Source organism: Vidua macroura, chromosome 4 (genome assembly GCF_024509145.1).
Source record: "Vidua macroura isolate BioBank_ID:100142 chromosome 4, ASM2450914v1, whole genome shotgun sequence".
Classification (NCBI taxonomy): domain Eukaryota; kingdom Metazoa; phylum Chordata; class Aves; order Passeriformes; family Viduidae; genus Vidua; species Vidua macroura.
Genome location: NC_071574.1, coordinates 73,076,917 through 73,103,409, shown reverse-complemented (window position 1 = coordinate 73,103,409; position 26,493 = coordinate 73,076,917). Strand labels below are relative to the sequence as shown.

Genomic DNA, 26,493 nt, shown 5'->3' with positions numbered 1-26,493 from the left:
TGGGTACAACATGGGGACTGCCATGGGGCTGTGTCCCCCAAGGAGGTGTCCAAGCCCTGGGGCATCACACGAGGCAGTGCCATGGGGCTGTGTCCTCTCCTGGGTACAACACGGGGACTGCCATGGGGCTGTGTCCTCTCCTGGGTACAATACAGGGACTGCTATGGGGCTGTGTCCTCTCCTGGGTACAACATGGGGACTGCCATGGGGCTGTGTCCTCTACGGAGGTGTCCAAGCCCTGGGGCATCACACGAGGCAGTGCCATGGGGCTGTGTCATTCCCAGAGGTGTCCAAGCCATGGGGCTGTGTCCTCTCAGAGGAGGACACGGGGCTGTGTCCCCCAAGGAGGTGTCCAAGGCATGGGGCATCACACGAGGCAGTGCCATGGGGCTGTGTCCTCTCCTGGGTACAACACGGGGACTGCCATGGGGCTGTGTCATTCACAGAGGTGTCCAAGCCATGGGGCTCTGTCCTCTCAGGGGAGGACACGGGGCTGTGTCCCCCAAGGAGTACCACACCGACACCAGCCCCACTCAACCCCCCGCCAGCCCCCCACTCCCGGGGGCCGCCCCGCTCCGTCCCTCCCTCCCTGGGCGGAGCGGCCGCGCAGGCCCGGCCCCCTCCCGGACTACATCTCCCAGGGTGCCGCGCGGCCCGCTCCCCCCTCCCCGCCCCGCACTACATGTCCCGCGGTGCCGCGCGCGCGGCGGAGCGGGGCCGAGCAGCCCCGGCGGTGCCGCTGCCGGGCCGGGCCGGGCCGGGCCGGGCGGAGCGGCCCCATGGAGCGGCCGAAGATGGCGGAGCCGGAGAGCCTGGAGACGGCGGCGGAGCACGAGCGGATCCTGCGCGAGATCGAGAGCACGGACACGGCCTGCATCGGCCCCACGCTCAGGTGCGTGCCCCGCCCGGAGCCGCGAGGGGACCGCGGCGGGACCGCGGCGATCACCGGGCGGCCCGTGCCTCAGAGCTGCGGCGCTCGGGATGCGGGGGGTGTTGGCAGGCAGGGCTGTGCCGGAGCTGCCCTGCGGACGCCGCCCGTGCCCTTTGTCAGCCTCTGTCACCGGCTCGCCGCCGGCGGTGGCCCCGCGGGGCCGGCGCGGACCCCTCGGGCTGCCCGGGCTCCTTTTGTTCTCCCGTGCAGCCCCTGCCCGGCTCCGGCCGCGGCGTTCGCCCCTTCCCTGCTCCGTCACGTCCTTGCCGTCCCTGCGGAGCCGCCGCTCGCTCGGGGTTTCGCTGCGGGTTTTTGGGGCGGCGCCGGTGCCCAGGTGGCGAGCTGAGAGCTGCGGAATCGCCCGATTCCTGAGGAGATGCCGGGACAGCGATCCACACCCGTGCCCTGTCCTGTCCGGCTGCCCCGGGGCAGCATCGCTGCCCTGCGGTGCTGCGAGAACCCCTCCCTGCACAGAGCCCCCCCAGCCCTTCCCCTCCATCCTTCAGGTGCTGCCGAAGTTCTCCGCAGAGCTCCGCAGGCGGCCGGGAGGTTTTGCGGAGCGCAGGTGTGTGTGTGTGTGTGTGTGTTAGCGGGCGGGCCGGGGATGGAGAGCATTCCCAGCTCCTCCCGAGCCCCCCGGGCGATCGCCACGGGAATGTTCGGGTTCATCCGCAGGCAGCCGCGTTATCCCGGGCTCAGCTTGCTGAGGGGAATTCGGGGCGTTCGCATCAGCGCCAGGTGGGGAGGGCTTGGAGCCTCCCCTGCGTTGTTGCGCCTCCAATTTCCCCAGCTCCCAAATTCCAAATTCCCAAAGCCGCGCTTGGAGCGGCTCCTGGGGTCTCTCCCCAAAGCCGAGGCTCGCAGCTCTGGGATTTACAGCGATGCCGCGGAGCTGGGGAAGGGGAAAACCTGGGGATGTGTGGGGAGCAGAGCTCTGGGTTCGCTCCAGCACCGCCCGTCCCCTCGTTTCTCTGGAATTCTCGCAGTTTTCTTCCTGGAGTTCTCCCGTGAAGCTTCTCAAGGTAAACCGAGACGTTGGCAGTGAGATTTATTATTCTGCAAAAACTGGTTTGGATGGGTGGGAGCTGCCAGGGTGAGGAGTGTGGGTGGTTTTTTTTTTTTTTTTTTTTCCGTTTCAGAGCACAAAAAGTGCAGCTGATCTCACTTCTGGATATCAAAGTTAGGCGAGGAGTTGGGTTTGATGTGGAGCTTTGCATTTCCACGGGAGAAACACGGAGTGTCCGGGCTGGGAGGGGTTTGGGTTTTATTCATTCACTGCTGCATGTGGGGACATTTAATTAAAATTAACGATCAGCAAGGATGGCAGAGTTAAACTGGCCCGGCTCAGGGTAAACACCAGAGGCAGGAAGAGAGGATGCTGGAAACTTTTATTTTTTTTTTAAATACAAGGTGACTCATTTCTTGTGGGCATCATGGAATAATTGTGTGTCCAGGGGCCAGGCTGGCTTCCCTTCCAGGAACTCCCAGAGCTCAGCTCCGGGCTGGCCTGGAGTGCCCGGGGCTTGGGTGTGCAGAATTGGCCTTTTATTGGTGCAGAATTGGCCTTTTATTGGTGCAGAATTGGGCTTTTATTGGTGCAGAATTGGACTTTTTATTGGTGCAGAATTGGACTTTTTATTGGTGCAGAATTGGACTTTTTATTGGTACAGAATTGGGCTTTTTATTGGTGCAGAATTGGGCTTTTATTGGTGCAGAATTGGACTTTTATTGATTCCTTTGGTTTGCAGAATTGGGCTTTTATTGATTCTTTTGGTTTCCAGAATTGGGTTTTTATCAGCTCCTTTGGTTTACAGAATTGGGTTTTTATTGGTGCTGAATTGGGCTTTTATTGATTCCTTGGGTTTGCAGAACTGGGCTTTTATTGATTCTTTTGGTTTCCAGAATTGGACTTTTATTGGTGCAGAATTGGACTTTTATTGATTCCTTTGATTTCCAGAATTGGGCTTTTATTGGTGCAGAATTGGACTTTTATTGATTCCTTTGATTTCCAGAATTGGGCTTTTATTGGTGCAGAATTGGGCTTTTATTGGTTCCTTTGGTTTGCAGAATTGGGCTTTTATTGGTGCAGAACTGGGCTTTTATTGATTCTTTTGGTTTCCAGAATTGGGCTTTTATTGGTGCAGAATTGAGCTTTTATTGGTTCCTTTGGTTTGCAGAATTGGGTTTTTATTGGTGCAGAATTGGACTTTTATTGATTCCTTTGATTAACAGAATTGGGCTTTTATGGTTCCCTTGGTTTGTAGAACTGGGTTTTTATTGGTGCAGAATTGGGTTTTTATCAGTTCCTGACCCCTTTGGTTTGCAGGATTGGACTTTTATTGGTTCCTTTGGTTTACAGAATTGGTATTTTATAGGTGCAGAATTGGACTTTTATTGGTGCAGAATTGGACTTTTATATATTCATTTGGTTTGCAGAATGGGGTTTCTATGAGTTCCTGACCCTTTTGGTTTACAGAATTAGACTTTTATAGGTGCACAATTGGGTTTTCATCAGTTCCTGACCCCTTTGGTTTGCAAAACTGGCATTTTGTAGGTGCAGAATTGTGTTTTCATCAGTTCCTGACCCCTTTGGTTTGCAGAATTGGACTTCTTTTGGTGCAGAATCGGGTTTTTATCGGTTCCTGACCCCTTTGGTTTGCAGAACTGGCATTTTGCAGGTGCAGAATTGGGTTTTTATCGGTTCCTGACCCCTTTGGTTTGCAGAACTGGCATTTTGTAGGTGCACAGTTGGGCTTTTGTGGGTCCCTGGCTCGGATGGGAGCCGCAGGGTCCAGCCCAGCAGGGTGGCACATGCCAAAGGTACCAATTGCTGCCAGGAGGGGATTCCTTGGGGTCCCTCCCAGCCCTGCAGCCCGGCCCCCCTGGGATGGGCACTGGGGACCCTGCTGGGGCAACTGGGACCCCTGCTGGGCACTGGAGATGGGCACTGGGGACACTGGGAACCCTGCTGGGGACACTGGGGATGGGCACTGGGGACACTGGGGACCCTGCTGGGGACACTGGGGATGGGCACTGGGGACCCTGCTGGGGCAACTGGGACCCCTGCTGGGCACTGGAGATGGGCACTGGGGACCTTGCTGGGGGCACTGCTGGGGACACTGGGGATGGGCACTGGGGACCTGCTAGGGACACTGGGGATGGGCACTGGGGACACTGGGGACCCTGCTGGGGACACTGGGGATGGGCACTGGGGACCCTGTTGGGGGCACTGGGACCCCGCTGGGCACTGGGGATGGGCACTGGGGACCCTGCTGGGGACACTGGGGATGGGCACTGGGGGCACTGGGACCCCACAGGGCACTGGGGATGGGCACTGGGGACCCTGCTGGGGACACTGGGGATGGGCACTGGGGACACTGCTGGGGGCACTGGGGACGGGCACTGGGGACACTGGGACCCCGCTGGGGACACTGGGACCCCGCTGGGCACTGGGATGGGCAGCAGGACCCGCTGGCCCTGTGCCCCGTGCCCTGTGCCCTGTGCCCTGTGCCCCGTGCCCCGTGCCCTGTGCTCTGTGCCCCGTGCCCCGTGCTCTGTGCCCTGTGCCCTGTGCTCTGTGCCCCGTGCTCTGTGCCCCGTGCCCCGTGCCCTGTGCCCCGTGCCCTGTGCCCCGTGCCCCGTGCCCCGTGCCCTGTGCCCCGTGCCCTGTGCCCCGTGCCCCGTGCCCTGTGCCCCGTGCCCTGTGCCCCGTGCCCTGTGCTCTGTGCCCCGTGCTCTGTGCCCCGTGCCCCGTGCCCCGTGCCCCGTGCCCTGTGCCCTGTGCCCTGTGCCCCGTGCCCCGTGCCCTGTGCCCTGTGCCCCGTGCCCTGTGCCCCGTGCCCTGTGCCCCGTGCCCTGTGCTCTGTGCCCCGTGCTCTGTGCCCCGTGCCCCGTGCTCTGTGCTCTGTGCCCTGTGCCCTGTGCTCTGTGCCCCGTGCCCCGTGCCCCGTGCCCCGTGCTCTGTGCCCCGTGCCCCGTGCTCTGTGCTCTGTGCCCCGTGCCCTGTGCTCTGTGCCCCGTGCTCTGTGCCCTGTGCCCTGTGCCCTGTGCCCTGTGCCCCGTGCCCTGTGCCCTGTGCCCCGTGCTCTGTGCCCCGTGCTCTGTGCCCCGTGCCCTGTGCCCCGTGCTCTGTGCCCCGTGCTCTGTGCCCTGTGCCCCGTGCTCTGTGCCCCGTGCCCGTGGCACTGCAGGGCACGGCGCTGGGCGTCCCTGGAAGCAGAGGCAGGATCAGGATGGTTTCCCTGCCCCTGCTGCCACCTCTGCTCTGGCTGCCCCTCACTCCTCTCTGCCGCCTTCCCCGGCTGCTTCGGGGGCCTGGCCCGGGATTGGGAGAATTCCCTGAATTCTGCAGGGTCAGGAAACCTGGGGGAAGGGAAGCTGGAACTCCAAACCAGCCCTTGCCTGCCTGTGCTACCCAAGAGCTCTCGTTTTTGTTGTGCTTAATTGAAGTTTCTTGCTCTTTCTGTGCCCTTGAGCTGGGTTTTGTAATTATATCTTTATTATAAATATTTAAAAATATATTTATATCTATCTATATATTTATTTATATATTTATTTCTATGTATTTATTTATCAATATAGATACATATTTATATATATATATTTACATACAATTATTTCAAATATATAAATCTATATAAAATCTATATATATAAATTTTAGTATTATATATTATTAAAAATGTTTGTAATAAAAATATTTGAAAACCTTTTAGGGGAAGAGAAGCTGGAACTCCAAACCAGCCCTTGGCTGCCTGTGCTACCCAAGTGCTCTCGTTTTTGTTGTGTTTAATTGAAGTTTCTTGCTCTTTCTGTGCCCTTGAGCTGGGTTTTGTATTTTTATACATATAAAATATATATAAAAAAATTATATATATATTTATTTATATATCAATATATTTTTATATATTTATTTATATATCCATATACATTTACATATAATTATATATATTTATAGAGATGTTACATAGATGTATATATTTGAAATAATTTTAGTATTATAGATTATTAAAAATGTTTGTAATAAAAAGATTTGAAAACCTTTTAGGGGAAGAGAAGCTGGAACTCCAAACCAGCCCTTGCCTGGCTGTGCTACCCAAGAACTCTCATTTTTGTTGTGCTTAATTGAAGTTTGTTGCTCTTTCTGTGCCCTTGAGCTGGGTTTTGTAATTATATCTATATAATATATATTTAAAAATATATATTTATATATATATCAATATATTTGTATTTATTTATTTATATAGCAATATATTTTTATATATTTATTTATATATCTATCTACATATACATATAATTATATATATTTATATAGATGTATATATTTGAAATAATTTTAATATTATAGATTATTAAAAATGTTTGTAATAAAAATATTTGAAAACCTTTTAGGGGAAGAGAAGCTGGAACTCCAAACCAGCCCTTGCCTGGCTGTGCTACCCAAGAACTCTCATTTTTGTTGTGCTTAATTGAAGTTTGTTGCTCTTTCTGTGCCCTTGAGCTGGGTTTTGTAATTATATCTTTATTATATATATTTAAAAATATCTATGTCTATATATTTATATATATTTATTTATCAATATAGATATATTTATATATATCTATATATATTTACATACAATTATTTCAAATATATAAATCTATATAAAATCTATATATATAAATTTTAGTATTATATATTATTAAAAATGTTTGTAATAAAAATATTTGAAAACCTTTTAGAGGAAGAGAAGCTGGAACTCCAAACCAGCCCTTGGCTGCCTGTGGTACCCAAGTGCTCTCATTTTTGTTGTGTTTAATTGAAGTTTGTTGCTCTTTCTGGGCCCTTGAGCTGGGTTTTGTATTTTTATACATATAAAATATATATAAAAAATTATATATATATTTATTTATATATCAATATATTTTTATATATTTATTTATATATCTATCTACATATACATATAATTATATATATTTATATAGATGTATATATTTGAAATAATTTTAATATTATAGATTATTAAAAATGTTTGTAATAAAAATATTTGAAAACCTTTTAGGGGAAGAGAAGCTGGAACTCCAAACCAGCCCTTGCCTGGCTGTGCTACCCAAGAGCTCTCATTTTTGTTGTGCTTAATTGAAGTTTGTTGCTCTTTCTGTGCCCTTGAGCTGGGTTTTGTAATTATATGTAGATAATATATATTTAAAAATATATTTTTTTAATATATTTATTTAGATATGTTATAGATTAAGATATATTTAATTATATATTTATTTATATATCGATATATATTTACATATAATTATATATTTTTATATAGATTTATATATATTTTTGTATAGGTTTATATAGTTTAAAATATTAGTATTATATATTACAAAAAATGTTTGTAACAAATGTATTTGAAAACCTTTCAGGGGAATGGAAACTTAAAACCATCTCTTGGTTGTCATACCCAAGAACTCTCATTTTTGTTGTGCTTAATTGAAGTTTCTTGCTCTTTCTGTGCCCTTGAGCTGGATTTTGTCTTTATATATATTGATATATATTTCTATATTTTTATATCTATATTTATATAGAGATATTTCTATATATACATATATATACATACATATATATATATATACATACATATATATATACATACATATATATTTATTTTATTTTATTTTATTTTATTTTATTTTATTTTATTTTATTTTATTTTATTTTATTTTATTTTTAGTGTAGCATATTCCAAACCCCATTTGGTTTATTTCTGATCCCTGCTGCCCTGTGATATTCCAGCTCAGGTCGCTGAGGGAGATGGGTTATAACAGTGAGCTTTCCTTATGGCACCCCATAAATTGGGGGTCAAAGCTCGCCCCTTTTCCCTGGAACCCGAGGGCTGTGCCTGTAACAGCTGAGTTTGAAATCATGTCAGAGCGGGTGAAATCATGTCAGAGCTGTTAAAATAATTTCAGAGCAGGTGAAATCATGTCAGAGCTGTTAAATCATGTCAGAGTGGGTGAAATCATGTCAGAGCAGTTAAATCATGTCAGAGCAGGTGAAATCATGTCAGAGCACTTAAAATCATTTCAAAGCAATTAAAATCATTTCAGAGTAGTTAAAATCATTTCAAAGCAATTAAAATCATTTCAGAGCAGGTGAAATCATTCCAGAGCAGTTAAATCATTCCAGAGCAGTTAAATCATTCCAGAGCAGTTAAATCATGTCAGAGCAGTTTTTCTTGCACCCCGGGCACGTTTTGCTGTCCTTGCTCCCTGCAGTGTCCTTTAGCACCTGGTGTCACCTCCTGGCTCAGCTCCAGCCTGGATTAAATCACTTTTTAATCCTCTGCCTCAGCTGCTCGAGCTGTGCCAGCCCTTGGGAAGCTTTGGGAAGTTGATGCAGGATTTTTTGAGCAGCCTTTGATAAATTCACGAGGTTTTTAATCAGCATTTGATGAGTTTAAGCAGCCCTGGGAGGTCACACAGGTGTGCTCCCCGTGCTTTTTGTGTCTTCTCTCTGTTTTAAATCACATCAGGCTGCAAAACCCTGCTGCTTTTCCCCCAGAGCTGCTGGTCCAGCAGGGATTTCCTCGGTTCCAGCAGGGATTTCCTCGGTTCCAGCAGGAATTGTTCCTTTCACTGTGATTTCATTTCCCTGGGAGCTCAGGTGTGGCTCCTGTCCCTGCAGAGCCAGGTGCTGGGAAGGCTCAGGATTTATTTCCAGGTGATTCATGTAATTCCCTGCCTGATTCTGTGACTTTTGTGTCCTCTGGCAATGATTTCCAGGTGATTCTTGTTATTCCTTGCTTAATTCTGTGGCTTTTTTGTCCTCTTTAAACGATTTCCAGGTGATTCTTGTAATTCCCTGCCTGATTCTGTGAATTTTGTGTCCTCTGGCAATGATTTTCAGGTGATTCTTGTATTTCTCTGCCTGATTCCTTGCCTTTTTTGGGTCCTCTTCAAATTATTTCCAGGTGATTCTTGTAATTCCCTGCCTGATTCTGTGACTTTTGTGGCCCCTGGAAACGATTTCCAGGTGATTCTTGTATTTCCCTGCCTGATTCTGTGGCTTTTTTTGTCCTCTGGCAACGATTTCCAGGTGATTCTTGTAATTCCCTGCCTGATTCTGTGAATTTTGTGGCCCCTGGAAATGATTTCCAGGTGATTCTTGTAATTCCCTGCCTGATTCTGTGACTTTTGTGTCCTCTGGAAATGATTTCCAGGTGATTCTTGTATTTCCCTGCCTGATTCTGTGGCTTTTTTTGTCCTCTGGCAATGATTTCCAGGTGATTCTTGTTATTCCTTGCTTGATTCTGTGGCTTTTTTGTCCTCTTTAAACGATTTCCAGGTGATTCTTGTAATTCCCTGCCTGATTCTGTGACTTTAGTGTCCCCTGGCAACGATTTCCAGGTGATTCTTGTATTTCCCTGCCTGATTCTGTGGCTTTTTTTGTCCTCTGGCAATGATTTCCAGGTGATTCTTGTTATTCCTTGCTTGATTCTGTGGCTTTTTTTGTCCTCTTTAAACGATTTCCAGGTGATTTTTGTAATTCCCTGCCTGATTCTGTGAATTTTGTGTCCTCTGGCAATGATTTTCAGGTGATTCTTGTTATTCCCTGCCTTTTTTGTCCTCTGGCAATGATTTCCAGGTGATTCTTGTTATTCCTTGCTTGATTCTGTGGCTTTTTTTGTCCTCTTTAAACGATTTCCAGGTGATTTTTGTAATTCCCTGCCTGATTCTGTGAATTTTGTGTCCTCTGGCAATGATTTTCAGGTGATTCTTGTATTTCTCTGCCTGATTCCTTGCCTTTTTTGGGTCCTCTTCAAATTATTTCCAGGTGATTCTTGTAATTCCCTGCCTGATTCTGTGAATTTTGAGTCCCCTGGCAACGATTTCCAGGTGATTCTTGTATTTCCCTGCCTGATTCTGTGGCTTTTTTTGTCCTCTGGCAATGATTTCCAGGTGATTCTTGTTATTCCTTGCTTGATTCTGTGGCTTTTTTGTCCTCTTTAAACGATTTCCAGGTGATTTTTGTAATTCCCTGCCTGATTCTGTGAATTTTGTGTCCTCTGGCAATGATTTCCAGGTGATTCTTGTTATTCCCTGCCTTTTTTGTCCTCTGGCAATGATTTCCAGGTGATTCTTGTTATTCCTTGCTTGATTCTGTGGCTTTTTGTCCTCTTTAAAGGATTTCCAGGTGATTCTTGTAATTCCCTGCCTGATTCTGTGACTTTAGTGTCCCTTGGAAATGATTTCCAGGTGATTCTTGTAATTCCCTGCCTTTTTTTGTCCTCTTTAAATCATTTCCAAGTGATTCTTTTAATTCCCTGTTTGTTTCTGAGGCTTTTGTGTCCTCTGGCAGTGATTTCCAGGTGATTCTTGTAATTCCCTGCCTGATTCTGTGGCTTTTTTTGTCCTCTGGCAATGATTTCCAGGTGATTCTTGTTATTCCTTGCTTGATTCTGTGGCTTTTTTGTCCTCTTTAAACGATTTCCAGGTGATTTTTGTAATTCCCTGCCTGATTCTGTGACTTTAGTGTCCCTTGGAAATGATTTCCAGGTGATTCTTGTATTTCCCTGCCTGATTCTGTGAATTTTGTGTCCCCTGGCAACGATTTCCAGGTGATTCTTGTAATTCCCTGCCTGCCTCCGTGGCCTTTGTGCCCTGTGCAAACAGCTCCTCCCTGGCTTTTGCTGCCTCCCAGGTGTGTGTTTGCTTTCCAGGCTTTACCAATCCTCTCTGGGCTGGTGCTTCCCAGTGCCCTGCAGGAAAACCAGGAATGCTGGAGCTGGGCCAGAATCACAGAGGTGTGAAATAAAGATGGAGCTGTGAGTTTGCAGGGCTCAGAGCAGGGAAAGGAGGCTCAGTGAGGTCGTGAGCAGCTCCTGAGTGGATTAAAGCAGGGCTGGAATTAAGCTGAGCTCCCCAATTCCTGCCTCAGCTCCTCCAGGGCAGTGCCTGGCCTCGGTGTTTTCCATTCCAGCATCATTCCCTGCTTGGCACTTCCCTGTGTGCAGCTGAGACAGAGGAGCTCCTCATTCCTGTTTTTTTTTTTAATTGGGATTATGGGTTTTGTGTCTGGGATGTTTGACAGATGCCAGGGATTGGGGTGGGAATCCCTGTAATTCCCATAATCCCTTTTCTCCCAGCCCTGCTGCAATTCCTGAAAAAAAAATTAGGAGTTTTCCCTGGAAAATAATTGGCATTTAGGATCTGGACTGATCTGGCTCAATGTGTTATCTCTGCCTGAAGGGATATTCTGAAATTTCCCACATTTTATGGATTTTTTCTCCTCACTGAGGTTCTGTGCAAAGCTCTGAGATGGGAATCCCTGTAATTCCCATAATCCCTGTTCTCCCAGCCCTGCTGCAATACCTGAAAAAAGAAAGGAAACTCCAATATCAGGAGTTTTTCCTGGGAAATAATCAACATTTCTGATCTGGACTGGTCTGGCTCCATGTGTGGAGCACTGGCATCCATGCCTGAAGGGATATCCTGAAATTACCCAGATTTTATGGATTTTTTCTCCTCACCCGAGGTTCTGCACACAGCTCTGAGATGGGAATCTCTGACAGGATTCCAGGGAATCCTGGAATGGTTTGGGTGGGATGATCCTGTTCCCCCACCTTCCACTGTCCCAGGGTGCTCCAGCCTGGCCTTGGACATTCCCAGGGATCCAGCCCCAGCTTCTCTGGGAATTCCATCCCAGCCCTTCCCAGGCAGGAATTCTTGGCTCCTGAGCTGGGGCTGTTGCTGTGGACAGGGAATGTTCTCTGGGTTATTCTCTCCTGTGTTTTCCGACGGAGCTGAGGTGGAATTCTGGCAGTTCTGTTCCTGTGGCATCCAGGATTCTGGAGCTGAACTTGCAGAGACAGAAACTCAGGGATGGAGCCCAGCAAGTCCTGGGATTCTTCCTCATCCCCTCTGAGCTCCCAGCATCTCCTAAGCTGGGAGTTGTTTTACAACTTTCCAAAAATCTTCTTACCTTTCCCATTTCCCACAGCTGTGCCTTGGCTCCAAGCATGGAAAAGTGACCCAAAAAGCTGGAGGAGGTTTGGCTGTGGGGTATCCCGGATTTCCAGGCCAGGCAGGAGCTGGCACACAGGGATTTGGTGTGGCCAGAGGCAGGACTGAGTTTTGGTGGGTTTAGGGAAGTTCAGGAGGTTTGGGCAGACACAAAGCTGGCTCGTTCCCGCTCCGTGCTCACAGGGGGAGGGATTTTTGTCCCTCTCTCCCACTCCTGGGAGTTATTTTCCAGCTGGATCTGCTCCCTGCACCTCCTGCTGGGCTTGTTTGTGGCTTCCCAGTGTCTGGACTGGCACTGGGCTTTGGGGCTCTGGCTTCCAGCTGTGCTGCCACATCCCGAGCTGGGCTCTGGCCCTTCCCGAGCCTGTGGAATCCGGGTTCCCCTGGATGAGCACGGAGCAGGAGCATCCCTGGAGCTCCTGGCCTGGAGCAGGGGTGGCCAGGCTGTGCTGGGGTGACACGGGGACAGCGGTCTGTGCTGCAGATGTGGAGAGGAGCAAGCACAGCCTGGGGGTGAACGGCTTCCCTGGGATTGTCCTGGAGCGCTGATGGGATTTCTGCTCCCTCCTGGGACAGCCTTGCTGGGCCGTGTCCATCCAGCTGGGAGGCAGGAAGGAGATGAAGGGATTTTCCTTCCCTCATGCCAGCACTCTGAAGTGTCTCCTGAGGCTCCCATCTTGAGGGAAATCATCCAAAAATCATCCCCAAACCCCCCTGAGGCTGCAGGCTGAGCTCGAAGGACACTGAGCGCTCCAACCTCTGCCTGCGCTCCACAAATCCCATCCCCACCAGCCCCATCCCTTTTTGTCCGGGCAGTAATTCATGGAATATCGACTCCCAGCAAAGGAAGAGCAGCAGAGGCTGTCTAGACAACAACTGTAAATTGTCTGCTCGTAAAAACCTCCCAGGATCTTTTGAAGGAGCTTTCAGCTCATTTTCCTGCCACCCACACAGGGAATCTGCAAAAAAAAAAAAAAAAAAAAATCCCCAAATCCTGATTTTTCCCTCCTGAAAAGCAGCCTTGGTGTGTCCAGAATTAAGTGGCTTCTAAAGGAAGTGCTGCTGGAATTGTGGTTTTGGTCCCTTCTCCAGCTGCTGCTGTGCAGATCCCAAGGATTTTGGTGGGGAGGAAAAAAATATCAGGATTTTTCCCAGGAAATAATCAATATTTCTGATCTGCACTGGTCTGGCTTAATTTGTTGGCTGTGCCTGAAGGAATATCCTGAAATTACCCTGAATATCCTGAAATTTTATAGATTATTTTTTCCCCTCACTGAGGTTCTGTGCACAGCTCTGAGATGGGAATTCCTGTAATTCCCATAATCCCTTTTCTCCCAGGCCTGCTGCAATTCCTGAAAAAAAAATAGGAGTTTTTCCTGGGAAATAATTGGCATTTCTGATCTGGCTCCATGTGTGGAGCACTGGCATCCGTGCCTGAAGGGATATCCTGAAATTATCCCAGATTTGATGGATAATTTTTGGTGGATAATTTTGGTGGATAATTTTTAAGGATAATTTTATGGATAATTTTTCAGGATAACCTGAGCAGTGCTGATGTTCTGCAAACAGCTCCAAGCAGCGAATCCCTGTAATTCCCATAATCCCTTTTCTCCCAGCCCTGCTGCAATTCCTGAAAAAAAATTAGGAGTTTTTCCTGGGAAATAATCAACATTTAGGATCTGGACTGATCTGGCTTAATTTGTTGGCTGTGCCTGAAGGGATATCCTGAAATTACTCAGATTTTATGGATTTTTTTCTCCTCACTGAGGTTCTGTGCAAAGCTCTGAGATGGGAATCCCTGTAATTCCCAGATTTCCCTGTTCTCCCAGCCCTGCTGCAATTCCTGAAAAAAAATTAGGAGTTTTTCCTGGGAAATAATCGACATTTCTGATCTGGACTGGTCTGGCTCCATGTGTGGAGCACTGGCATCCGTGCCTGAAGGGATATCCTGAAATTATCCCAGATTTGGTGGATAATTTTTGTGGATAATTTTTGTGGATAATTTTTGTGGATAATTTTATGGATAATTTTATGGATAATTTTTCAGGATAACCTGAGCAGTGCTGATGTTCTGCAAACAGCTCCAAGCAGCGAATCCCTGTAATTCCCATAATCCCTTTTCTCCCAGGCCTGCTGCAATTCCTGAAAAAAAATTAGGAGTTTTTCCTGGGAAATAATTGGCATTTCTGATCTGGCTCCATGTGTGGAGCACTGGCATCCGTGCCTGAAGGGATATCCTGAAATTATCCCAGATTTTGTGGATAATTTTTGTGGATGATTTTTGTGAATAATTTTTTGTGAATAATTTTTTTGTGAATAATTTTTTTGTGGATAATTTTTGTGGATAATTTTGGTGGATAATTTTGGTGGATAATTTTGGTGGATAATTTTGGTGGATAATTTTGGTGGATAATTTTTAAGGATAATTTTTAAGGATAATTTTTGGTGGATAATTTTTCAGGATAATTTTTCAGGATAAGCTGAGCAGTGCTGATGTTCTGCAAACAGCTCCAGGCAGCGAATCCCTGTAATTCCCAGATTTCCCATTTCTCCCAGCCCTGCTGCAGTTCCTCAGTGTTAGAGATGCTGTTTTGGCTTTAAATGTTTATTATTTTCCATTTATATTGTGAGTTTTATAGTATTTTATTAAGAAATTATAAAATGGTTAATTGTTTTTATGAGGTTTTTAAAGGTGAAACTATTTAATTAAGAAATGATATTGAAATTATTTTTATTTTTAACTTAATTATTTGAAATCCGCAATGCAGGCTTTTATGTTGAATTATAAAATGTTACTTAAATTTATGAAGGAGAAGGTGAAGAAGGAGGATTAGTTCTTGTTTTAGAACTTTTATTTTATATTTAATTAAAATATCTATTATTGTTATATATATATTGTTAAAACATAATAAATAATAAACATAAAACATAATAATCAACATAAAACATAATTCTATATAATATTATGATCTATTATATGTTATTATGTTGGTTATTTATTATTAAAATAATAGATAAAAATATAAAATTTAAATTTTCTTTATTTTGTGATATTGCACACTTTTACTTCAATTATATATCATTGCATATTATTATGTTTTATGTATATTATTAATATAATATAAAAAATATAAGTAATTTTTTATTTTGTGATAATGATATATAATTGAATGAAAAGTATGTAATATGTATTATATTTTGTATATATTATTAAAAGAATACATAAATACAGAATTTTAGATTTTATTTTGAGATATTACAGACTTTAAAATTAATTATATATTTTTATATATTATGGTTAATACATATTATTAAAATAATATATAAACCACAAAATTTTATTTATTTTGTGATGTTGCATACTCTTAATTATATATCATGATATATTATTATGTTTTATAGATATTATTAAAATATTATGTAAAAGATAAAATTCTAATTTTCTATTTTGGGATATTACATACTTTTAATTTAATTATATATATCATGTTTTATATATATTATTAAAATAATATATAAACCACAAAATATTATTTATTTTGTGATATTGCATACTCTTAATTATATATCATGATATATTATTATGTTTCATAGATATTATTCAAATATGTAAAATTCTAATTTTTTATTTTGTGATATTACATACTTTTAATTTAATTATATATATTATGTTTTATATATATTATTAGAATAATATATAAACCACAAAATTTTATTTATTTTGTGATATTGCATGCTCTTAATTATATATCATGATATATTATTTTTATATATATTATTCAAATATGTAAAATATAAAATTCTAATTTTTTATTTTGGGATATTACATACTTTTAATTATATAAATTATGTTTTATATATATTATTAAAATAATATATAAACCACAAAATTTTATTTATTTTGTGATATTGCATACTCTTAATTATATATAATGATATTTTTTATATTTATTATTCAAATATGTAAAATATAAAATTCTAATTTTTTCTTTTGTGATATTACATACTTTTAATTTAATTATCTATTTTTATAATTATATTTTATAGATATTATTAAAATATTATGTAAAAGATAAAATTCTAATTTTTTCTTTTGTGATATTACATACTTTTAATTTAATTATATATATTATGTTTTATATATATTACTAAAACCATATATAAAAATATTTTTAAATGTTATGCTATGCTACACTGTAATTCAGGGATGTATTTGTAATTTCAGTCCTGTTGATGAATTTTGGAGTCGTTCCCTGTGCTCTGAGGTTAAGGCCGCGTTCTCTCGGGGCTCGGAGTCTGTTGGTACAGAAAGGTCCCACCTCGAGCGCCACATCCAGTTCTGGCCCCTCCGCTTGGGAAGGACTTTGAGATGTTGGAGCTCATCCAGAGGGGGCAGCGAGGCTGGAGAGGGGCTGGGAACACAAACCCTGTGAGGAACGGCTGAGGGAGCTGGGGGGGCTCAGCCTGGAGAAAAGGAGACTCAGGGCTGACCTCAGCACTCTCACAGCTCCTGAGAGGTGCCTGTGGCCAGCTGGGCTTGGGCTCCTTCTCCAGGAACTGACAGAGCCAGAGGTCACAGCCTGGAGCTGCACCAAGGGAAATACAGGCTGGAAATGAGGGAAAAGTGATTTCCAGAAAGGGTGAGAAAGTTCTGGAATGGCTGCCCGGGGAGGTGGTGGAGTCCCCATCCCTGGGGTGTTTAACAAAGCCTGGGTGTGGCACTGGGTGCCAGGGTTTGGTTGAGGTGCTGGGGCTGGGCTGGACTCGATGGTCCTGAAGGTCTCTTCCAGCCTGGTGGTTCTGTGAGGTTCTGTGGGAGCTCTGTGAGGGTTCTCTCGAGGTTCTGAGAGTTCTGTGAAGTTCTGAGAGCTCTGTAAGGGTTTTATGAGATTCTGAGACCTCTCTGAGGATCTGAGAGCTCTGTCAGGGTTCTCTGAGGTTCTGTAAGGTTCTCTGAGGGTTCTTTGAAGTTCTGAGAGCTCTCTGAGGGTTCTGTGAGGTTCTGTAAGGTTCTGAGAGCTCTCTGAGAGCTCTGTGAGGGTTCTGTGAAGTTCTGAGAGCTCTCTGAGGGTTCTGTGAGGTTCTGTAAGGTTCTGAGAGCTCTCTGAGAGCTCTGTGAGGGTTCTGTGAAGTTCTGAGAGCTCTCTGAGGGTTTTGTGAGGATCTGAGAGCTCTGTCAGGGTTCTCTGAGGTTCTGTGAGGGTTCTGTGAGGGTTCTCTGAGGTTCTGAGAGTTCTGTCAGGGTTCTCTGAGGTTCTGTAAGGTTCTGTGAGGGTTCTCTGAGGTTCTGAGAGTTCTGTCAGGGTTCTCTGAGGTTCTGTAAGGTTCTGAGAGCTCTCTGAGGTTCTGTGAGGGTTCTCTGAGGTTCTGAGAGCTCTCTGAGGGTTTTGTGAAGTTCTGAGAGCTCTGTCAGGGTTCTCTGAGGTTCTGTAAGGTTCTGAGAGCTCTCTCAGGTTCTGTGAGAGCTCTCTCAGGGTTCTCTGAGGTTCTGAGAGCTCCGTGAATTCTGTGAGGTTCCGTGAGTGTCTGAAATCCTCAGCATGCCGGACTCCAGCAGAGAGGTGGGAGCTTGGCTGCTGCTCCCAGCTCAGGCCGAGCCTGGGGTGTTCCAGGCACCAGCCCATCCTCTCTGCCTTCCTGGCCCCGTGGTTTGGGGGATTTTTGTCCTTCTGTCCCAGAAATGGCCCCAGCTGGTGGCTCGGGCTGGGCTGTGGGATTTGTGTCCCAAAGGAGAGCAGAAGGACCCTGGGGAAGAGGCTGAGATTGCTCCATCTGCAGTGGGCAGGCCAGGCCCTCCCATCCACCCATCCATCCATCCATCCATCCATCATCCATCATCCATCCATCCATCCATCCATCCATCATCCATCCATCCATCCATCATCCATCCATCCATCATCCATCCATCATCCATCATCCATCCATCCATCATCCATCCATCCATCCATCATCCATCCATCATCCATCCATCCATCCATCCATCCATCATCCATCCATCCATCCATCATCCATCCATCCATCATCCATCCATCATCCATCCATCATCCATCCATCCATCATCCATCCATCCATCATCCATCCATCCATCATCCATCCATCATCCATCCATCATCCATCATCCATCCATCCATCCATCATCCATCCTTCCATCCATCCATCATCCATCCATCCATCATCCATCCATCATCCATCCATCATCCATCCATCCATCATCCATCCATCCATCATCCATCCATCCATCATCCATCCATCATCCATCCATCATCCATCCATCCATCCTCCATCCATCCATCATCCATCCATCATCCATCATCCATCCATCCATCATCCATCCATCATCCATCCATCATCCATCATCCATCCATCATCCATCCATCCATCCTCCATCCATCCATCATCCATCCATCATCCATCATCCATCCATCCATCATCCATCCATCCATCATCCATCCATCCATCCATCATCCATCCATCCATCCATCATCCATCCATCATCCATCCATCCATCATCCATCCATCATCCATCATCCATCCATCATCCATCCATCCATCCATCCATCCATCATCCATCCATCCATCATCCATCCATCATCCATCCATCATCCATCCATCCATCCATCATCCATCCATCCATCCATCCATCCATCCATCATCCATCCATCATCCATCATCCATCCATCATCCATCCATCCATCATCCATCCATCCATCATCCATCCATCCATCATCCATCCATCCATCCATCCATCCATCCATCATCCATCCATCCATCCATCCATCCATCATCCATCATCCATCCATCCATCCATCCATCATCCATCCATCCATCCATCATCCATCATCCATCCATCCATCCATCCATCCATCCATCCATCCATCCATCCATCCATCATCCATCCCTCATCCATCCATCATCCATCATCCATCATCCATCCATCCATCCATCCATCCATCATCCATCCATCCATCATCCATCCATCATCCATCATCCATCCCTCATCCATCCATCCATCATCCATCCATCCATCATCCATCCATCCATCATCCATCCATCCATCATCCATCCATCCATCCATCATCCATCCATCCATCCATCATCCATCCCTCATCCATCCATCATCCATCATCCATCCATCATCCATCCATCATCCATCCATCCATCATCCATCCATCCATCATCCATCCCTCATCCATCCATCCATCCATCCATCCATCCATCCATCATCCATCCATCCATCCCTCCATCCCTGGGCACAGCAGGCACAGGAGCTGCTGTGATTTGCAGGGCTTGGCCAGAGATGGAGGACAAAACCCGGGAATTCTCCTGATCTGACGCTTTCCTGGCTTCTCCTGCCTTGGGATGGAGGAGTGGGGCAGCTCCAGGGCCACGCAGCAACCACAGCCAGGGCTTCCAGGGATCTCCAGGCTGTGTTTGGAGCTTCCCAAGGATCCTTCCTGCCCCTCTGGGACACTTTCACTCGTGGTGATGAGTTCTGGGCTGCCTGCAGGATTGGCAGGTGGTGCCTTTGCTTCCCAGGAGCAGCTCGGGGTGTCCCAGAGGGTCAGGACCAGGTCTGGGCTGTCCCAGAGGGTCAGGACCAGGTCTGGGCTGTCAGAGAGGGTCAGGACCAGGTCTGGGCTGTCAGAGAGGGTCAGGACCAGCTCTAGGCTGTCCTAGAGGACCCAGGAGCAGCTCTAGGCTGTCCCAGAGGGTCAGGACCAGGCCTAGGCTGTCCCAGAGGACCCAGACCAGCTCTGGGTTGTCCCAGAGGACCAGAAGCAGGTCTAGGCTGTCAGAGAGGGTTAGGACCAGCTCTAGGCTGTCCCAGAGGGTTAGGACCAGGTCTGGGTTGTCCCAGAGGACTGGGAGCAGCTCTGGGTTGTCCCAGAGCACCCAGCACCAGCTCTAGGCTGTCCCAGAAGGTTAGGATCAGCTCTAGGCTGTCCCAGATGACCCAGCACCAGCTCTAGGCTGTCCCAGAGCACCCAGGACCAGCTCTAGGCTGTCCCAGATGACCCAGAAGCAGCTCTAGGCTGTCCCAGAGGACCAGAAGCAGGTCTAGGCTGTCCCAGAGGGTCAGGACCAGGTCTGGGCTCTCCCAGAGGGTTAGGAGGGATTTTAACTCACTCATATTTTGTTTTTTTTACCTCCCAAGGCACAGGTTTTTACCGAATTCCCGTTTTTCTGCTGGCAGAGCCCTTGGGTGGCTCCCTGTCCCTGCTGCTGCTCTCGCTGCCTCTCCCAGCTCAGCTCTCACCTTCCGGGGAAGGTTCTGGAAGGATCAGAGGGGTGGGCTGCAGGTTTCTCTGGAGGGGTGGGCAGGGGCACAGGGACATCTCCTGCTTTGTGCTCCCTTCTCCTGCAGGCTGGGCTGAGCTGGGAGCCTGCTGTCCCCCCTCCCCAGGGCCGCTTCCCTCGCTGCTGTGGGGTTTTAAAGGGTTTTTAAAAAGGGTTTGTCCCCTCTGAGTGTCCCTCTGCCACTTTTGTCCCTTTGTCACCTGATCCTCCCTCAGGGCTGCCGGCTCCTCTGCAGCTCTTTGGCTTTGGAGCCGATCCAAGGGTTCTGTGTCCTCTGCAAAGTGTCAGCTCCGTGTTCCTCCCCCTGTGGAAAACCCCTGGGGAGCTGTGGATCGGAGGAGCGGAGATTTATTGGCACATTTCATTTTGTTTTTCGGAATTTTCACAATGCTTTCAACATTCGAGTGGATTTGGGTGTCCACATCCCCCTGGTTAACGAGTCTGGCTCCTTCCAAGGGTCCTGGTGAAGGAAATGTGGGAATGCCACCCAGAGAATCTCTTGTCTCCTTTGCTCCATTGTGCTTTTTACATATTTATTAGCTATTCCATAAAAAAAAAAAGAAAAAATCCCTATTTCTACTTTGCCCAGTCATGTAGAGGAGTTTAAGGAGAACTCCCACTCCCTTGCTCTGGCAGCTTTCCTGCTCCTGATGTTTGAAGAAGCTCCTCATTATTCAGATGTTAACTAATTAGCTCTTCACACAGCCCTGCTTCTGAATAATTTTGATTTTGCACGTGTGCTTAGCTGCAATCCAGCCTCTTGAATTTTCCAGGGTAGGAATTTTTTTTTGTCCTTTTTATTCCTTGAACTTCTCCTCCGCTGCTGTTTAACCCCGGCGAGGGGGGTGAACGTTGAAATTCTCTTGGCAGAGTTACCTCGGAGCACAGAAATGCCTTGGGAGCAGCTCTGCTGCCACCCACCAGCATTTAATGCTTTGAGCTGCTCCTTTTGAGTTCCCTTTTAGGGTAGGGATGGGTTGGAACCCCACACTGCTGTAATTCCTGGGATCTGGGCTGCTAACAGCTTCACCCCAGCAGCTCTGGGAAGGAAATCCTTTGGAAAGCCAAAAGCAGAGCCTGAATCCTGGCAGGGATTTGGGACTGGGAATGGGGAGGGTGAGCTGCTGCAGGAGGTGGATTCTGGAAATCCCTTCCCTGGGAACCCAGGGGGGCTGCCAGGTGAGCAGCTGGGGACCAGAGGTGACACCGGGCTGGTCCCCTCAGCTGGAGGTGGTGCCCTGCAGCTCGGTCCTGTGCCCACCCCAACTCCAGGGTGGTGTCTGGGGGGCTGGGGTGTCCCTGTGTCCCTCTGGGATCTCTGCTGGGTGTGTGACACTCCTGACAGCCGGTGGCAGCAGGGCCAGGGCAGTGTCCTTGTCCCCTGTGCTGGCACTGCTGGGGCACCTCCAGAGAGCCCTGGAGGGGCTGGAGCATGGCCAGGGCAGGGGAAGGGGCTGGAGAATTCCTGAGGGAGCTGGGAAGGAGCTGGAGAGCTCCTGAGGGAGCTGGGAAGGGGCTGGAGAGTTCCTGAGGGAGCTGGGAAGGGGCTGGAGAGTTCCTGAGGGAGCTGGGAAGGGGCTGGAGAGTTCCTGAGGGAGCTGGGAAGGGGCTCAGCCTGGAGCAAAGGAGGCTCAGGGGGGACCTTGTGGCTCTGCACAGCTCCTGCCAGGAGGGGACAGCCGGGGGGTCAGGCTGGGAACAGGGAACAGGGACAGGAGGAGAGGGAACGGCCTCAGGGGAGCCTCGGGGTGGGCACCAGCAGGAATTTCCTCTTGGGAAGGGTGGTCAGGCCTTGGCAGTGCCCAGGGAGGTTTGGGGTGCCCATCCCCAGAGGGATTTCACAGCCCTGTGGCTGTGGCACTTGGGGACAGGGGTCAGTGGTGGCCCTGGCTGCTGCCTTTGGGGTCGAGCTGGATGATCTTAAAGGTCTTTCCAGCCTCCAGGATTGTGTCATTCCTGTCCACACTCTCTGTCCTGCTCTCTGTGCGCTTGAGGAGCCACCAGAAGGGATTGTGCTGCCACCAGAGCTGTCCCTTGTCACCCTGGCGAGGGCAGAGCTGCCCTGGGCTGACCCCTCTGCTGGACACTGTCCTGCTCGAGGCGCTTCCACCCCCAGGGCCAGAATTCCCTGAAAAAAATCAGCATCCAGGAGCCCGGGCTGTGCAGGATTTCCTGTGGCTGTGCTTTCCAAAAGAACCTCCTTTCATCAATCTTCAGCTGCAGCTTTAGAAGATTTGTTTGCACAAAGCTCTGGGGGACAGGGTGGCATTGTTGGAGTCGTCCTGTGCAGGGTCAGGAGCTGGACCCAGCTTTTCTCTTCACTTAGGGATGGGGTAGCTGAGAGGTGTTTTAAAAAATTTATTCTGTTTTTAGTTTGGTTGGAAGGGTCAGATGATAGGGATATAATGATATATATAGATATATAATGTTATATATAGATATATAATGTAGTTATAGATATATAATGTAGTTATAGATATATAACTACAGATATATATAATATATAGATAGATAATACAGAGATATAGAGATAATATATCTAGATAATCTAGATATAGATAATAGATAATATATATATAATATATATATATAAAAATATAGTTACAGATGTATAGCTATAGAGATATATAACTATAGATAATATATAGATAGGTAAAATATAAAGATATATATAGGTAGATATAGAAATACTATATCTAGATTAGATATAGATTGTAATTATCTCTATACAGATAATAATAGATATAATATATCTATATATAATAGGATAATATGTAATTGTATAGAAATAATATATATTGTAATATATAAAATATAGTTATAGATCTATAGCTATAGAGATATATATCTATAGATTATATATAGGTAGATAAAATATAGTTGCAGATATATAGGTAGATATAGAGATACTATATCTAGATTAATTAGATATAGCTAGATTGTGATTATCTCTATATAGATAATAATATATATAATAGAATAATATGTAATTGTATGTAAAACAATGTATATTGTAATATATAAAATATAGATCTATAGCTATAGACATATATATCTATAGATAATATATAGGTAGATAAAATATAGTTACAGATGTATATAGGTAGATATAGAAATACTATATCTAGATTAATTAGATATAGATTGTAATTATCTCTATATAGATAATATAGATATAGATAATCTGGATTATCTAGATATAGATTATAATTATCTCTAAATAGATGATATATAGATATATAATGTAGTTATAATTTACACTATTACTATTAGAAACTAACTATTTCTTAATTAAAACACACTTTAAGCATTTAATTAAAATACACTATAAACATTTCTTGGCTTATCAGCTTTTGCCACACCATACTGCAAATGCTTTAGAGTTAATCATCTGAAATTAATTTTTGTGGGTCTTTATATAATGTATTTTTTATAGTTTTATTTCTCTCAAGTATCTCAGTTTTTCCAAGGTCATCTTTTGAAGCTTGTTTTTATTTCTGTTTCTCTCTCACAGTGTCTGTTTTATCCCATGGCATTTCTAGCAGCATTTCTTACCTCAAGGTTTGCCAGGTTTGCACACTGTGTGAGCCTCCTGTCAGGCTTGGAGAATTCTCTACAAATCCATTTCCCCCAGGTCAGGAGTTGAATTTTGTGGTCCTTGTGGGTTTTTTCCAGCTCTGAGTGATTCCCTGATTTGTTGGGAATGCCCAGGCTGTGAGGATGCACGGTGTGCCTGCAGCTGCAGCTGCCTCTCTCTGCTTCCAAACCCATTTTGGTTCACTCTTTGTTGTTACAAGGTTTTTTTTTAAGGTTAATCTGTTTAATTAAGAAATGATACTTAAATTATTTTCACTTTTAACTCAATTACTAATCCCTCAAAGTCTGCAATGCAGACTTTTCTGTCCAATCACAAAATACCCTCCAAACCCAGGGAGAAGAAGGAAGAAGCTAAAGAAGAAGGACTAGTCTCTGTCTTAAACTTCTATTTTGTTTCATATATATCATTATATTTTAAAACTTTAAACTCTAACTTTTCTACTCTGTGATTTACACACTTGTAATCCAGTACACACTCGTAATCTCAGAGGTATTAATTAATTTTGGAAGAAGCCTTTTCCATGGCCTCAGGTCAAATGCAGTGTTCCCTTGGGGGGTAGAGTCTGTCAGCAGAGAAATTCTGAGATTGTCAGCAGAGAAATTCTGAAATTGTCAGCACAGAAAGTCCAAATCCATATATATCATTATATTTTAAAACTTTAAACTCTAACTTTTCTACTCAGTGATATTACACACTTCTAATCAAGTACACACTCATAATCTCAGAGGTATTAATTAATTCTGGAAGAAGCCTTTTCCATGGCCTCAGGTCAAATGCAGTGTTGGGGGTCAGAGTCTGTCAGCAGAGAAATTCTGAGATTGTCAGCACAGAAATTCTAAAATTGTCAGCACAGAAATTCTGAAATTGTCAGCACAGAAATTCTAAAATTGTCAGCACAGAAATTCTGAAATTGTCAGCACAGAAAGTCCAAAATTGTCAGAATCCAGAACTCCAACACATTCCAATAATGGTTCAGCCCTGGTGGCCTCGGGGCTTCTGGAGCAGAGGGAGCAGCAGGGCAGGGAAGCTGGGGTGAGGTCCCATTCCTGCTTTTTGGGTGCTTTTTGGGATTTTAAAGTGCAGCAGTGAAGGAAAGGTCCAGGTCTGCAGAGGGGATTTTGCTTCTTGAACCCCCAGATGGGTTGGGCTGGAAGGGACCTTAGAGAGCTCCAACCTCTGCCAGGGCAGGGAATGTCCCACAGTGCCTCAGGAATCCTGTGGGGCTTTTAGTAATAATTAAATTAAATAATTAAATTTAATTAATTTAGTTTAATATATTAATTAATTTAATAATTAAATTAAATTAATAATATTAATTTGGTTTATTAATTTGGTTTATTAATTTATCTTGGGTTTATTGATTTTCTTCTGCCTCAGCACCCAGCCAGGGCCAAGGGGATGTGGGATGTGAGGGATGTGAGGTGTGAAATGGGACCAGGGCTTGGCTCTGCCCTTGCTTTGTGTTTCAGGCTCACAAAAAAACCAAACAAATTCTCCTTCTTAAAATCTGACAGTGATGGGAAGAGATTTCCCGAGTTTTCCCATAAAAGCTTCACTGAGAAGCCAAGAGTTGGTTTCTTCTCTTTTTTTTTTTCCCCTCATGGCCATTCCAAAGGAGCAGAAAGGGAAGGGATGAGGATGAGGAGGGTTTTTCTCTCTTGTGCTGAGTAGTGAAGAGCTCCAAAGTAGGAGAAATTGCTGGAAATGGAGCAGCTCCAGGCAGGGTTCTGGGGGATGGACACAGCTGCAGACTTGGCTGTGGTCTGCAATCCCAAGGGAATGTGAGCTGGAGATAAAATCTCCTGGAAGGGTTGAAGCAGCATTTTCCAAGTGCTGCTTGCAGGTGTGCACAGGAATGTGCTGCAGGATGTGGGGCTGGGGATGGAAAAGGCCCAGGAGTGGGGATCTGGTGTGGGATTTGGGATGAACCAGAGAGAGCTCAAGTGTTGGAGTGGCACTGGAGGAACCTTGGGCCTTTCCAGTCCAGCGGGAATTTTCCTGTGGTCTCGGCTTGGAAACCAACCTGGTGGGGTTTTCCTGCCTTTGGGAGAAATAGAAACTGTGTGCTCAGCTCCCTCAGAAAGGACAGAAAATCCCAGACTGAGCCTTGAATCTCCCAGACTTCCCTGCTCAGGATTGGCTTGGAGTGACCTAAATGTTCATTTGTTCCAGCCCATCCACGGCAGGGACAGCTCCCACTGTGCCAGGGGGCTCCAGCCTGGCCTTGGGCACTGCCAGGGATCCAGGGACAGCCACAGCTGCTCTGGGAATTCCAGCCCAGCCCCTCCCCACCCTCCCAGCCAGGAATTTCCATTTCCCCCAGGTCAGGAGTTGAATTTCGTGGTCCTTGTGGGTTTTTTCCAGCTCTGAGTGATTCCCTGATTTGTTGGGAATGCCCAGGCTGTGAGGATGCACGGTGTGCCTGCAGCTGCCTCTCTCTGCTTCCAAACCCATTTTGGTTCACTCTTCGTTGTTACAAGGTTTTTTTAAGGTTAATCTGTTTAATTAAGAAATGATACTTAAATTATTTTTACTTTTAACTCATTTACGAATCCCTCAAGGTCTGCATTGCAGATCCCAGCCCAATCTCCCCTTTCCCAGTAGGAGCCATTCCCTAGCTCCTGTCCCTCTGTCCCTTGTCCCCAGTCCCTCTCCAGCTCTCCTGGAGC

The 26,493-nt window shown here is 45.8% G+C and overlaps 1 protein-coding gene across 2 annotated transcripts in view; it reads left to right on the top strand.

Annotated features, from left to right (window-relative positions):
* Positions 1 to 721: 721 nt before the first annotated feature.
* Positions 722 to 26,493, top strand: part of EXOC6B (exocyst complex component 6B) — a 320,629-nt gene continuing 294,857 nt past the window's right edge. For both annotated transcript variants that reach the window (XM_053974945.1, XM_053974944.1), the window contains exon 1: positions 722 to 892. In XM_053974945.1, coding sequence (XP_053830920.1) covers positions 780 to 892 — 113 coding nt within the window. In that variant the 5' untranslated portion in view covers positions 722 to 779. The remainder of the gene's footprint in view (positions 893 to 26,493) is intronic.